The 14,318-nt window shown below is 40.4% G+C and overlaps 1 protein-coding gene and 1 non-coding gene across 2 annotated transcripts in view; both read right to left on the bottom strand.

Annotated features, from left to right (window-relative positions):
- The window catches only part of RGS22 (regulator of G protein signaling 22), a 170,053-nt gene extending 157,144 nt beyond the window's left edge, over positions 1-12,909 (bottom strand). The window contains exons 1-2 of the mRNA XM_057531906.1: positions 12,885-12,909; positions 12,357-12,385 (exon numbers count right to left, since the gene is read on the bottom strand). Of these exons, the coding sequence (XP_057387889.1) occupies positions 12,357-12,385; positions 12,885-12,909 (54 nt within the window). The remainder of the gene's footprint in view (positions 1-12,356; positions 12,386-12,884) is intronic.
- Positions 7,956-8,062, bottom strand: LOC114236629 (U6 spliceosomal RNA). The gene has a single exon (XR_003622529.2). It is a non-coding gene; the product is annotated as a U6 spliceosomal RNA (small nuclear RNA).
- Positions 12,910-14,318: the final 1,409 nt, after the last annotated feature.

The following is a 14,318-nucleotide window of genomic DNA, read 5'->3' as shown; positions in this document are numbered from 1 at the left end:
GAGCATATTTTCCCACTGCAGTTTCTAGTTCACTGTGTTCTGATATCTTGTCACATCAGTAACAAAGTCTTGTGAACCTATGAGAATCTGATAAACCCTTTATTCTCCAAACCCTTTAGTTTAAAAAAAAATTTTTTTAAGGCCTTGATCTGGAGAAGCAGCTCAGTTACTCTCAATAAATTTCCACAATCCAGTCACTTGGCTGTAGTAAAATGAACTAAGTCTCCATATTCAGGTTTAATATCTTTCAAATAACCAATAAACTGGTGATGGTTAGTGATACAATCGAGAAGAAAATTGAGTTACAATCAATTCCTCCATTACATCATTCCATGAACCTGGCTGCAAAATTTGCAACACAGATTCTCTGCAGAATGATGCAATGGAAGGCAGGAACATTTTTTCAGAATTGAATGCACTCTTGAAACCTGTTTTTTCATGTATTACAGGTGTGCCATCTGTGAAAGTGAAGTCAGCTTTTCCATTTTTAGTCCAAACTTCTCAAATTTCTTCCTGACAGAGGGTTAAACAAAATAGTTTATATGTGCTTGCTAATTCTAATAGGTAAAAAAGTTTATTTTGCTGGACTCTCAAATGAGATAAACTACAACTTCTTCACAACTCTAAAAGATGCAAGATATACAGAGACCTTCTAAACAAGGAAGAGGAAATGAGATAAATACAGACAAAAACCATAGTCCAAGAAAGAATACAATACATGCCATAAGAAAATTACAACATAAAACGTTTCCTCCCAAAGGAGGGAAAGATATTATTTGGTAGGGGGAATCAGAAAAGAATCAAGTGGGGAAAATGGCATTTGAATTATATTTCAAATAACTTCAAATTCTATATTTAGAAGTATACACGAGAGGCAATAATGCAGAGTAAAGAGAGAAATGCATGAGGAAAGAGAGGTTGGAAAGCAAAACATAGTAAAGGTAATCAGTTAGCTAATGGCACAACTAGAAAAATAATCCAAGTTTCCAACTTCCTTTTAAGCCATTCACACATTAGCCAAAGCCATTCATCTAATTTCCAATGCAGAATCCTAAACTGACACACTTTAGACTGGGAATGCTATCATCGATCAGGAGATAGGTATAATTTTGGAAATAAGGTCTAAGCCTATCAGGATGGACCTATTTTTACTTCTTCTTCCTAAAGTACATATAAATTCTTTCTTTTCTCCTTTCTAAACAGGCCAGTCACTAGACCAGAGCCTCCCACCCGGTATGGCCATGACACGTGGTGGTGTGCAGACAATGGAATTCAATGGGCCAAGTGAAAGTGGACCTCTTCAGACCTCAAGGCTACCAGGCACAGTCAGGGATGGCTGGTGCTCCCAGGATGGTGACCTCTGGTTGTGAGCAAACTTGTTTGGGACTCCTCAGATCCAACTCCTTTCCCTGGAGTCAGCGATTTATCAGCCACATCCCACACACAGACACTGAGCATAGCCAAAGAGCTGCTCAAGCCCCTGGACATGGATTTATTAGCTAGCTGCAGAGCATACCACTGTGCTACGAAGCTGCTGGAGGAGTTTCTGTTTGAGATGTCCAAGAAGACAGTTCACAGCCAAAAGGTGCTAACAGCTTGAAGGAAAGGGGGAGGGGAGACCCTGGAAGGATGATGGCCCCAAATCTGGCCTTCACATACAACAGATATTTCTGTCTGCTGGCAACTGATGGATCCTTGTAGTAGTATACCAGCTAGATACAAGGCAATCACTTGAAAAATATATGCATATACTGCAGTATAGAGTTTCATCACTATTTTGAAATAACTGAAACATTTTATTGACTTCTATTTCCTAAGAATTTTTAACATTATATTTGTCATGAAAAGAGGGAGTACTGTTAAATTTAAAATTTAATTTCAACTCCTGCAGTTTTGAATGGTTGTAAAAAAGTCTAAAAAATGTTAATACCTATTAGGAGATACAGTTTCTCACCAAGAGAGACTATACAAGAATATTAAAAGATCAACACTGAAAGTCTTGATTAGAAATTACATACAGTCATCTCAAGCATAAAACCTAATATTAAAAAGTTATGCACCTCAGGGGACTGCCCTGGTGGTCCAGTGGTTAAGAATCTGCCTTCCAATGCAGGGGAGGTGGGTTCGAGCCCTGGTCAGGGAATTAAGATCCCACATGCTGAGGGGCAACTAAGCCCGTGTGCCACAACTAGAGAGCCCCACGTGCCACAACGACAGAGCCCAAGCAGTCTGGAGCCCACGTGCCACAACTAGAGAGAAGCCCATGCACCACAACTAGAGAGAGGCCTGTGCGCTGCAACGAAGACCCCGTGCACCACAACGAAGAGCCTGTGCGCCACAACGAAGAGCCCATGTGCCAAAACGAAATGATCCCACGTGCCGCAACTAAGACCTGATGTAGCCAAAAATAAATAAATACATTTTTTTAAAAAAAGTTATGTGCATCAAAAAAGGAAATTAAGAAAATAATTCATTTCAGTAGCAGAGAAAAGAATAACAACCAAGGAGGCAAAGACTTGTACACTGAACTAAAAAATTGCTGAAAGAAATTAGAGAAGATATAAATAAATGGAAAGACATGCCATGTTCATGCACTGAAAGACCATATTGCTAAGTTGACAATACTACCCAAAGCAATCTACAGATTTAATGCACTGTCCATCAAAATCCCAATGCCTTTTTTTTTTTAAATTTATTTATTTATTTGTTTTTGGCTGCATTGGGTCTTCGTTGCTGTGCGTGGGCTTTCTCTAGTTGCGGCGAGCAGGGGCTACTCTTCGTTGTGGTGCGCGGGCTTCTCATTGTGGTGGCTTCCCTTGTTGCCGAGTACAGGCTCAAGGCACGCGGGCTTCATTAGTTGTGGCACGCGGGCTCAGCAGTTGTGGCTCATGGGCTCTAGAGCGCAGGCTCAGTAGTTGTGGCGCACGGGCTTAGTTGCTCTGCGGCATGTGGGATTTTCCTGGACCAGGGCTTGAACCCGTGTCCCCTGCATTGGCAGGCGGATTCTTAACCACTGCGCCACCAGGGAAGCCCCCAATGCCTTTTTTTTTTTTTTTTTTTGCAGAAATGAAAAACCCATCCTAAAATTCACAATGAATTTCAAGGGACTGCAAACATCCAAAATAATATTGAAAAAGAACAAAAACTGAAGGATTCATATATCCTGATTTCAATACTTACTACAAAACTACAGTTATCAAAATAAAGTGGTACTGGCATAAAGGCAGACATACAGACCACTGGAATAGAAAAGAGTCCAGAAATAAATCCTCTCATATACGGTCAAATAATTTTCAACAAGGGTGCCGTGACAATTCAGTGGAGAAAGGACATTCTTTTCAACAAATGGTGCTAGGAAAACTGGATAGCCACATGCCAAAGAATGAAGTTGGACCTTTCCCTTATACCATATACAAAAATTAACTCAAAATGGATCAAAAACCTAAACATAAGGGCTAAAACTATCAAATACTTAGAGGAAAACCATAAGGATAAACCTTCATGACCTTGGATTTGGCAATGGATTCTTAAATATGACATCTAAAGCATGAGCAAAAAATAAATAAATAAATGGGACTTCATGAAAATTTAAAACTTTTGAATCAAAGGACTCTACTAGGAAAGTAAAAAGACAAACTACAGAATGTGAGAAAATATTTGCAAATCATATAGCTGATAAGGGTTTAATATCCAGAATATATAAAGAACTAAACTAGAAAAAGATAAAAAACCCCAAATTTTTTAACGGGAAAAGGACTTGAATAGACATTTCTCCAAAGAAGATATACAAATGGTCAATAAGCACATGAAAAGATACTCAACAACAATAGCAACAAGAGAATGCAAATCAAAACCACAAGATATCACTTCACATCTACTAGGATGGTGACGATTTTTTTTTTAAAATGAAAATAACAAGTGCTGGTGAGAATGTGGAGAAATTGGAACTCTTGTGCATTGCTGACAGGAATGTGAAATGGTACAGCCATCATTCCTCAAAAAGTTAAACATATAATTACCATTTAATCCAGCAATCTACTTCTGGGTATAAGAACTGAAAGCAGGGTCTCATACAGATATCTGTACACCTGTGTTCCTAGCACCATTATTCACAACAGCCAAAAGGTGGAAATAACCCAAATGCCCACTGATGTGTGAAAGGATAAACAAAATATGGTATGTATATATAATGGAATATTACTCAGCCTTAAAAAGGAATGAAATTCTGATACATGCAATGACATGGATGATCCTTGAAAATGTCAGGCTAAATGACGTAAGCCGTACACAGAAGGACAAATATTATTCCACTTATATGAGTTACCTAGACTAGGTAAATCCATAAAGACAGAAAGTAGAATAATGGTAACTGGAGGCTAGAGGAGGGGTAATGGGAAGTTATTGTTTAAAGGGTACAGAGTTTCAGTTTGGGATGATGAAAAAGTTCTAGAGATGGATAGTGGTGATGGTTGCACAATGTGAATGTGCTTAATGCCATTGAAATCATACACTTAAAAATGGTTAAAATGTTAAGTTTAATTTTATGTATATTTTACCACAATAAAAAATTATGTACACGCCAGAATCATGCAACAACATGGAGAATCTCAAAAGCATTATGCTGAGCAAGAGTAATTTTACGCAAAAGAAAACTAACTGTATGATTCCATTTATATGAATTTGAATCTATAATCCAATGGTGAAAAAATAGGACAGTGGTCTTTGGGGAATGGAGGAAGAATCAACTGGAAGGAGGCGTGAAAGGACTTTCTAAGATTATGGAAATGTTCTATATTTGATGGAGGTTTGGATTACACCGGTGTATACATTTGTCAAAATTTGTCAAGTGGGACTCAAAAGTTTTCCATTTCACTGTGCATAAATTTTACCTCAACATAAGAACCATAAACTAATATTGAACACTAGTTTATGATATAAAATGCTGAAATGTTTAGGGTGATCTGTATCATATCAATGTCTGCAGCTTATACTCTGAAATGCATTAAAAAAATAAAATGGATTGATGGACAAATGGTGTGATGGACAGAAGGACAGAAACATGAAAAAGCAAATGTAGCAAAATGCTAATAACTGTGAAACCTTGGTGATGGGTATATAGGTATTCACCATACAGTTCTTTTAACTCTCTTATATGTTTAAATTTTTTCATTAAAAAAATGTTGGGATGGGGGGACTTATGTACAAGGAAACAGTATCATGTTTCTCTGCACCTATGGACAGCCTTCTTAGCCTCCTGTGTACTAAATGACAGATCCCAAATCATTATCATCACATCTAGAATCAGTCCCTGGTTATCTGACAATCTTCTGACCACTACCCTGCGATCCCATGCACTAATGGTCAGACCCCTGGGACCTCTGCTTCACCCTTCTGCCCATAACATGCCAAACCTCATCTTCCTACCTCTCCGTATCACCATTACAGTATAGATCAATCTTCCTAACAACACCACAATCAATACAAGAGTTCCACCTGTCTCCCAATCCCCCATCCTTTTCTAACACACAACAAATGGCTTATGATGAATGCAATTTAGTTCCTGCCCAGCTGTCTAGCCTCATCTCATACTACCATGCTGCAGTCATAGCAATTTTTTTAATAGTTCTGCACCTTGGCGCATGCTGATTATTCTACTTGGAAAATCTTTTCTCCTCTTATTTACCCATCTATCCTTTTTTCTTCTCCAAAAGAAGAGAAGAAATGTGATGTTTCCCCTATGATATGTTTACCCTATCATAACTTTTAATACTTCAGACTATAATTGTCTGTTTAGATATCTCACTCTCTGGACTGTGAATTTCTGGAGGAAAAAGACTGTTTCTTACTCACTCTGAAAATTCCCAATGCTTAAAGAATCTGAAAAAGAATATATATGTATAACTGAATCACTTTGCTGTACTCCTGAAACTGACATATCACTGTAAATAAACTATACTTCAATTAAAAAAAATCCCAATGCTTCAGATAATAGATGCTTACACTTTTGTTGAGTGAATGCTTGAATGATTATACTGAGGACATGAAACCTAAAGAGAAGAGACTGATAACCTAAGAAAGACTCTAATAAAGCAACATCAATAAAATAAAAAGCAGAGATGTTGCCAAAAAAGAAAAACAAAAAGAGAACACAAGGGGAAACAAACTTCACAAAGTGGCTTGTTGAAAGTATATCTTGCATAGATCCAAGGCACTTTGGAAACTTAAGAGCCAAAAGCCCATTTATCAGATCCTCACGGGATCGCAAAATTGTATATTGTATTATGAATATAGTTTATGAAGGAAGGAGAAAATAAGAGTGGCTCAAGCAATGAAGAACAAAAGTATTGATTTCCTTTGATACCAAGGGTTATCATCACATATTACAATCAGCATCTACCCCGCGGTACTTTTCCATTTGGTTTCTGTTCTCACGCTCTCTCCTGGAGGAAATTCTCAAAGGCCTGGAGAAGGTAAAGGAAGCTCTCAATTCCCTTTTTATCCAATCACACTGTCTAATTATACCTACTTGGCTTCAGTCAATTCATTTGGCGAAATACCCTAAGGCTTTCCCCCTGTACAAAAGTTCTTACAATCTGATATCCTAATTTAAAAGAGAGTATCTCACACTCTTTATCACCTTTTCTCCCATGCCACACCTTACCTACGGATAGAAAGCTTCTCTAAATGTGCTTTTGGTTTAAACCTCAAAATTCACACTTCAATATAAACTGTGTGTCCTCATTGTTTCATATTAAAGGCCACCTGGCCAATCAGAAGGTATACAACTTTTGGGAATAGTGACGGACAGTGTGTGTCCCCAGTAGTGCCTAATACAATGAGAAGTGCAAGTTGTTGCTTAATGATATACTTGTTGACTATCATATTGATGGAACTTCTAACGCACTTTCTGCAGTTCCAAAAAGCATTAGAGAATTTGATTCCAACCAGAGAACTGGACTCCACAGAGATGGAAGGATTCCAAACAGCCTACACTTTCCAAAGGACCTCTAGGACCAGTCTCAGTTTCCAAATGACTTGTTGGAAACACTTCTCGCACCTCGCTCTGCACCCTCTTAAAAGAAAGTGAGCAGGGAAGCAGGATGGTACCTCCATCCACCCGCCCCTGCCCTCCACCACTTTCACATAACGCCACCTAGCGTGTCAACCGAGTGTGCTCTCACAGTTCATTCAACCAACTGATGTGCAGTCAGCCATATTTACAATCTGAAAAGACAAATACCAGTTGGTCATTAATGTTCATATAATTAGACAGTCTTGTTCATGAGGACTGGAACATATGGATTTTTTTGCATATTACATTAGAATAATGAGAATATCCTCAGGCTTGGGAAATGCTCTGTGTTTATAATAAATTCATTCACCCTATACAAATAACAGAATATGAATTTAAACAGACTAAAGATTAGCTAAAAATAAATACCATTTTTAACAAGTAAAATACAGAAAATACTGCTTGAAACTACAGTCTCAATTTTATGGTATAAATAAAGAGCATCTGCTTTTTTAAAAAAAACTTTTCTTTTTTAAATGGCATCTGCTTTTAAAGTTGAAACTGAGTTTTATATATCAGAAATCCTTCAACAAAATAGATCATTATACTACAAAATTTTTACTCTACAAAGACTATTTTTGAAGCATGACATATCTACCTGCATAGTTTCAATTTTTTTTTTTTGTTTGTTTGTTTGTTTTTCCCCACACACACACACTGTATTTTATTTTTACAAGAGATAAATAGACTGACACCAAGCATTGTACATGGATGACCACAACAAAAGCAACAATGATTGCAATTACCAAACATGAAACACACTCATACTATGTCATAATATTGACATTCAGTCCAGTAATCCTCCACTGTAACAGCTCCTTTACTTTGCAGTGAAAATTGATTTGTATATTCTTTGCCTCTGAGTCCTTGTGGGAATTTTTTTAAAAATATGGAACGCTTCACGAATTTGCGTGTCATCCTTGCGCAGGGGCCATGCTAATCTTCTCTGTATCGTTCCAATTTTAGTATAAGTGCTGCCGAAGCGAGCACCATAGTTTCAATTTTTAAGGCACAATAAAAAAATATTATTTTGGGTCTTCCCTGGTGGCGCAGTGGTTGAGAGTCTGCCTGCCAATGCAGGGGACACGGGTTCCAGCCCTGGTCTGGGAAGATCCCACATGCCGCGGAGCAACTGGGCCCGTGAGCCACAGCTACTGAGCCTGCGCGTCTGGAGCCTGTGCTCTGCAACAAGAGAGGCCGCGATAGTGAGAGGCCCGCGCACCGCTATGAAGAGTGGCCCCCGCTCGCCACAACTAGAGAAAGCCCTCGCACAGAAACGAAGACCGAACACAGCCATAAATAAATAAATAATTTTTAAAAATATATATTATTTTGAATTTAAAGAGTCAAGTACTTAAGTCTTTAATACTAATTTATTTTCTATTTTAAAGTCAAAAACAATTTTAGGGGTCACTCTAAAATTTAAACTTTTCTCCATGTATACCTAACACATAATCAAATCTCAATGTATCATAAAGCGGTCTGAACTCTACTATTCTTGCTATGACAGATTTATACTTCAATTTTTATGGAATATGAAAAAGAGTATGGGATTGAGGGAAGTAATGAAGAGAAGCATTCACTTTATCACTTTTATTATTTGAATTATTTACAGGAATGTATTTATACATTGCTTATATAATTAAAAATATACCCCCAAAGGAACTAATGAGAAAACTGAATATGTAAGTTTTTTGTATATATTTTCCCTGAGAAAATTATCAAAGACCAAAGTTAATAAAGACACTAAAGTAGAAAAAATGCTACTTAAAAATGCTAAAATAGAAAATATAGAATATATATCAAATGAAGCTTTGCAAAAAATTGTAAGTGAAGCAATTACACTAATTTATTAATCATCTAATAACATATTCTGGGAATTGTTCTATTAACTATAGGGAATATTAAGGTGTACTGAGTCACAACACTAACCCTCCAGGAGTTCACAATTTTGTTAAGAAATTGCAAAATTTACAAACAAAAAGTTAAAATATATACAAGGCAATGTGTCCCTGACAACAAATGATTTATTCTAAATGTTATTCTCTCATTTGAAGACGTAGGATTAAAATATTTTGCAGACATACTTAATAGCACTGTAGTTTTTAGATCACTGGTTGAGAAAATGAAATAAGCAAAAAGTTCCTATGACTATGGAAGCACTTTATATTAGAACAGGACTCTGCTGCCAGTAATGGAAAACCAAGATAACACTATTTAAATAACACAAAAGTTAATTTCTCTCATGTAATTATAAGCAGTTCAGAACTGGCATACTGGCTTCCCAACATATCAGGAACCCAGGCTCCTTTGATCTTGTGACTCCGCCATCCTCAAGATGCCACTTCTATCTCAGAATCCAAGATGGCTGCTTCAGCTCCAGGATCACATCCTCATTTCAGCCAGCAGGAAACAAGACGAAGGGCATGTTCTCTCCCTTTACATTTATCTGAGTACTACAGTCAGAATGACACAGGTTCTAATTGTGGCCTGACCAGTTACTAGCTGTGTGACCCAGGGGTGAGTTATTTAATCTCTGTAAACATCAGCTTTTCAGAAGTATGACACAACACTTCTGCTTACATTCCATTGTAAGCAGAATTTGGTTACATTAGGCTGCAAGGGAGGCTAGAAAATGTTGTAATTATTTTGGAGAGTAATATGTCTGGCATGTATTATGGAAAATGGTAGAATGGATTTTGGGAAACCAGAGATCTCTGTCACACAATTTCTTCTAAAAATATTAATGAGAAAAAAATACTTTTATACTTTTGAAAAACAGATAAATATTATGTGCAAGACATATGAATTAATTAACCTATAGATAATGCTTGGTGAGCATATGAATTTGAGGATCTGGTCACAAACTGGTCACAACTGAAAGCTGCACAGGGCTCAAAGGCAATCTGGATGATTTTAGGTTGGAAAGGTTTCACAGAGGAGATGAGCTGAACCTTGAAGCATGTGCAAGACTGTGAAATGGATGGGGAAGGGCAACTGAGACAAAACTCAACAGCAAAGGCAAGGAAGCAAGCAGGGCAGTTTGGCTGGAGCAGAGGGCATGTGGAAGTACTTTATAAACCTAAAATGGTATGAACATTGTCTTTATCACATAGAAAGTATTGGAAGGTAAGGTTTAAAGAAGGCTGAAACGTTGTAGAAAAGATTTTGAATGCTAAAGGGAGGCTTTTGACATTGTGGCTCTGCCAGTTACTAGATGTGTGGTCCCAAGCCAAGTTAATTAGCCTCTGTGAACACTGACTTCCTCACCTGTGAAATGTGGGTGTTAATAACCACCTAATAGAGTTGTTTTGAGGTTAAATATTAACATGCAGCCAGCATTCAGTAAATAGTAGGATTAATAAAGCTCTGAGTAATTGAGTAACATGGTAATTTTTTAAAGAGTTAACAGCAATCTGATAGCCAAGGTAGGACTGATGGGAGAAGGAAAAATATAAAGGCAGAGCAAAGCCATAGCAAGTAATCCAGCAGAGCTGACGCACAGGAGTCTGCTCTTTAAGCCTTAGGCAAAGGAAAATTGAAGTTGGCAGAGGGAATATTGGAGGCAGTGATATCAGGGAGGACTACTGCCAAAGTCCATGCTCAGGGATGAGGGCCTGAATAAGACAGCGCTGAGGATGGAGAAAAAGATCTGGCTATGAAAGGAACCTGCTAAATGACCGCAGGTGGGAGGTGAAGAAAAGGGAAGAAAGGTTCTGATGTGGGTGACTGAATGGCCAGTGGCACCATTAACCAAAATAAGAAAAAGAGGAAGAAAGATAGAATGGGGTGGGGTGATTAATTCAGTTTAGACTATTGAAGTGATGCAGGGACATCCAGATGATGTTAAGTGTCCAATAACCCAATAGATACAGAGTTCTAGCATCATACGACGTGTGTGGGCTGGAGATGTGTAGATTTGGGAGTCCTGTGAAACAAGAGTAGCTGAAGCCATAGGAGGAGAAGAGGAGTCCTCCCAGAGAATCCTGAAGAAGGTCAACACTTTCATGGGTAAGAAAAAAAGAGAAGCCAGAAAGGGGGACATAAAAATGAGAGATGGGATAACTGGGAGACAGTGGTACAAAGAAACCAAGAGAAAGTGTAGTGGCTAGTAGAATCTTCAAGATGTTATGAGTTCCCATAAGTTGGGAAAAGACCTGGAGAGGTTAGCAGACAGCTCAAAGGGTAACGTCGCTGGGTGCTTGTCAGAGTTTGTGCTGGAGTTGTATGGGAAAGGGTTATCTCCAGAAATGCTTACCTACCTCCTGCTGATGTGAAGAACAGTTCAGGAAGCAGATTAAAGAAATTTGCCACTACACAGAGAGATGCCAAGGCAACAGGAAGATGGTTGGAGTTTCTGACACACTCTTTGTGCCTCTATTTTGGTCTCCCTCTCTCAGTGGTGGACCAAAGGTCTGGAAGGGTGAAAGTGGAAAGTACTAGCAAATGAAGCTAGCAGAGAGCCTCCATTCTCATAGCCCCTACTAGACTGTGAACTTTTGGAGACTTATCCTCAGCATCTAGCACTGCACTGTGAATGTAGAGGCACTCAACGTTTGTTGAATAAAAAGTCAAAAGCAAATAAGATAATTGACCAACAAGAGAAATAAGTCCTGTAGGACATAAGCAAATAATCTAGAGAAGTGGTTAGAACTGCTGGAATCAAACCTTAGTAGGAATGAGGCTCTACGGCCTCCTAGCTAATGTATAACCTTGGGCAAGTTCCTTAAATACACTGTGGGAACCACGGCAGAGCCCACCACCCTAGATATAGCACTCACCTAAATGACAACAATTACAATGTACTTGGCCAAGTACTTATTATTACTCAGCTCTCCAGAAGTCTGACCTGAGAACATATTTAGCACATTTTTAAAGGAATTATAACCGTAAATAGACCACTTATTATCAATCAAAGCCACCTACTAACGTTTACTGTAACCAGGAACTGCACAGCCCCATCACAACAAAACCATGGAGATGAAGCCTTCCACTCATGGAGTCATTAACAAGTTCAGCAAAATTAAATGAGGCCATTTATGTAAAAGAACTTTAACAATGAATAGCATCCACCATAAAAATCAGTTGGCCCCTTCTTAAAAATGTACCTGTTAAAAAATAAGCAATTCTTGTACTCAGCACCCTTGTTATGAAACGGAAGCCTCTATTATACTCATTTGACAAAAAGAAGAAAAGAAACAGCTTTTTTTTTTTAATGATCTATGATTTGCTATTTAAAAAAAAAGCCAAGAAAAAAAAAAGTAGCCCTCTAAATTGTACTTACAAATCCTTCTTCTGTAATAGTTGGTGGCTCTGAAACAAGATAAAATATTACATTATCTCACTCAAATCTGATTTCCTTTTAAAGTAAATGAAATAATTTGAGACAGCACTTAGCCCTGCTGCTTTATACGTGGGCAAGCTCAGTAAAACTCTTGGCCCTCTGTTCATTCTCTGCACATGGGCTGAATTTTAAGCTGGAATTCAAGGTGGAAGTGGGGAGGGAAAGCCTCTGGAATTCAGCTTGGTCACTAATTGACTGTGACCCCGGAGTTAACCTTAATAGACGGAGGCCTCCATTACTCCCGCTGCAAAACGGAGAACTAAGCAAGATAAAATAGGACGGGGCCAACGAAGCACTGGGAAAGGGGTGAGGGATTAAATTCCTTACAAAATGCGGTGAGAGAACTCTGGAGCCAGTGCTACGGGACGCGCGGGAACCCAGAGGCGGTGCGCAGTGGGGCCGCCCCGCGGGCGAGAGCAGCGGCCCGCGCGCCCCGGCCCCGACACCGACACCGGCCGCCCCACCTACCGGCGGTGAGCCGCCTCTCGGGCATGCCGCCGCCGCTGCCCGCGCCCCCGGCACCCGTGCGGGCCTTCAGGCCCCGGGAACGGATGCCGACGCGGAGCGGCGCGCGGCCCCGGACTGCGCCGGCCGCTGTGGCCCCGCCCGGCCCGAGTTGCTATGGAACTGAGACAATGTGGGCGCCGAGCAGCGGGCAGTCACGCGCCTTTCGGGCTCCCCGGGCCGAGGAAGGTACGCCGTCCGCCCCAGCCCGTCCTCCTTCGGGCCAGGGGCCGGCCCCGCCGCCAACGGCTGCGGGACGGCGCGCGCCGAGCAGTGGGCAGTCACGCGCCTTTCGGGCCCCCCACGGGCCGAGGAAGGTACGCCGTCCGCCCCAGCCCGTACCCCTTCGGGTCAGGGGCCGGCCCCGCCGCCAACGGCTGTGGGACGACGCGCGCCCAGACCCCGGCGCTGCCACCGCTAGGGCCCTGGAGACGCAACGCCCTTAGAGCCCGAACTAGCTGAGGTCTCGTTACTGTGGTGACTGCGGCTCAGGCCTGTTCTCCCCGCACAAGCTCCCGCACAAGCTCCGCCCACACCGTCCACAGTAAGAAAAGACCGGCTCCGAGCGGGTGCGGGGATGGAGGCCTCTCTGGCTCGTCCTGAGAAGACGAGGAAGGAAGGGAAGAGTTTTCTAGGTACCGAAGGAGGGCGAGTACTCGCCACACACGGCTCTTGAGCGCGTTCAGTTATATGAATGCCTGTATAAAAAGTTAAATATTCACGTGCTTTAGGAACCGGATCTTCCTCACACTTTTCCTCCAATCGGTTAGGGCAGCCAAATTCTCAAGATAGCTAAGATTTTAAAATTACCGAAGGAATCATGAAGAGGGGACAATATACTGAGGTTGCCCATAGTGTATGTTCCCGGAAAAGTTATGACTGAGGAGTTTAAGTGAAGAGTGAAATTTGAAAAAAGAAAAACAATACCTCTAATTAGGAAAAAGTGAGCGTTTCTAGCAACGTCGTGGCTAACTCAAAAGTTCCAGCCCAGACCTCTCCCCCTGAACCTGAGAACCCTCAATCCAATTTCTACCCGTGGTAGCTCTTCCTGGATGCTTCCAAATCAAAATGTCCAAAGGGAAATTCACAATTTTTCCCATTTCTTATTTTCAAATTTCATCTTCTTACATAAATCCCATATTCAGTAAGCTATACCTTCTTCCACCAAGTGACTCAAGCCAGAAACACCATATTCACTCAAGCACTAGGTCCTGTCAATTCTACCTTGAAGTATTTCTGGAACCTTCTCTCCTTTCCCACTAACAACCAGAGTCCTAGCACAGGCTGCCATTTGGACTGTTGTAAAAAACTTCCTAACTTGTCCCTCGGTCGTTGCTTCCAGTAGAGTTCCCCTTAAGTCCATTCTCCATGCTGAAAGCAAAATTATCCAAATGCAAA

Source organism: Balaenoptera acutorostrata, chromosome 17 (genome assembly GCF_949987535.1).
Source record: "Balaenoptera acutorostrata chromosome 17, mBalAcu1.1, whole genome shotgun sequence".
Lineage (NCBI taxonomy): Eukaryota > Metazoa > Chordata > Mammalia > Artiodactyla > Balaenopteridae > Balaenoptera > Balaenoptera acutorostrata.
The sequence above is the reverse complement of the archived record's forward strand: the minus strand, read 5'-3'. Positions and strand labels throughout refer to the sequence as shown.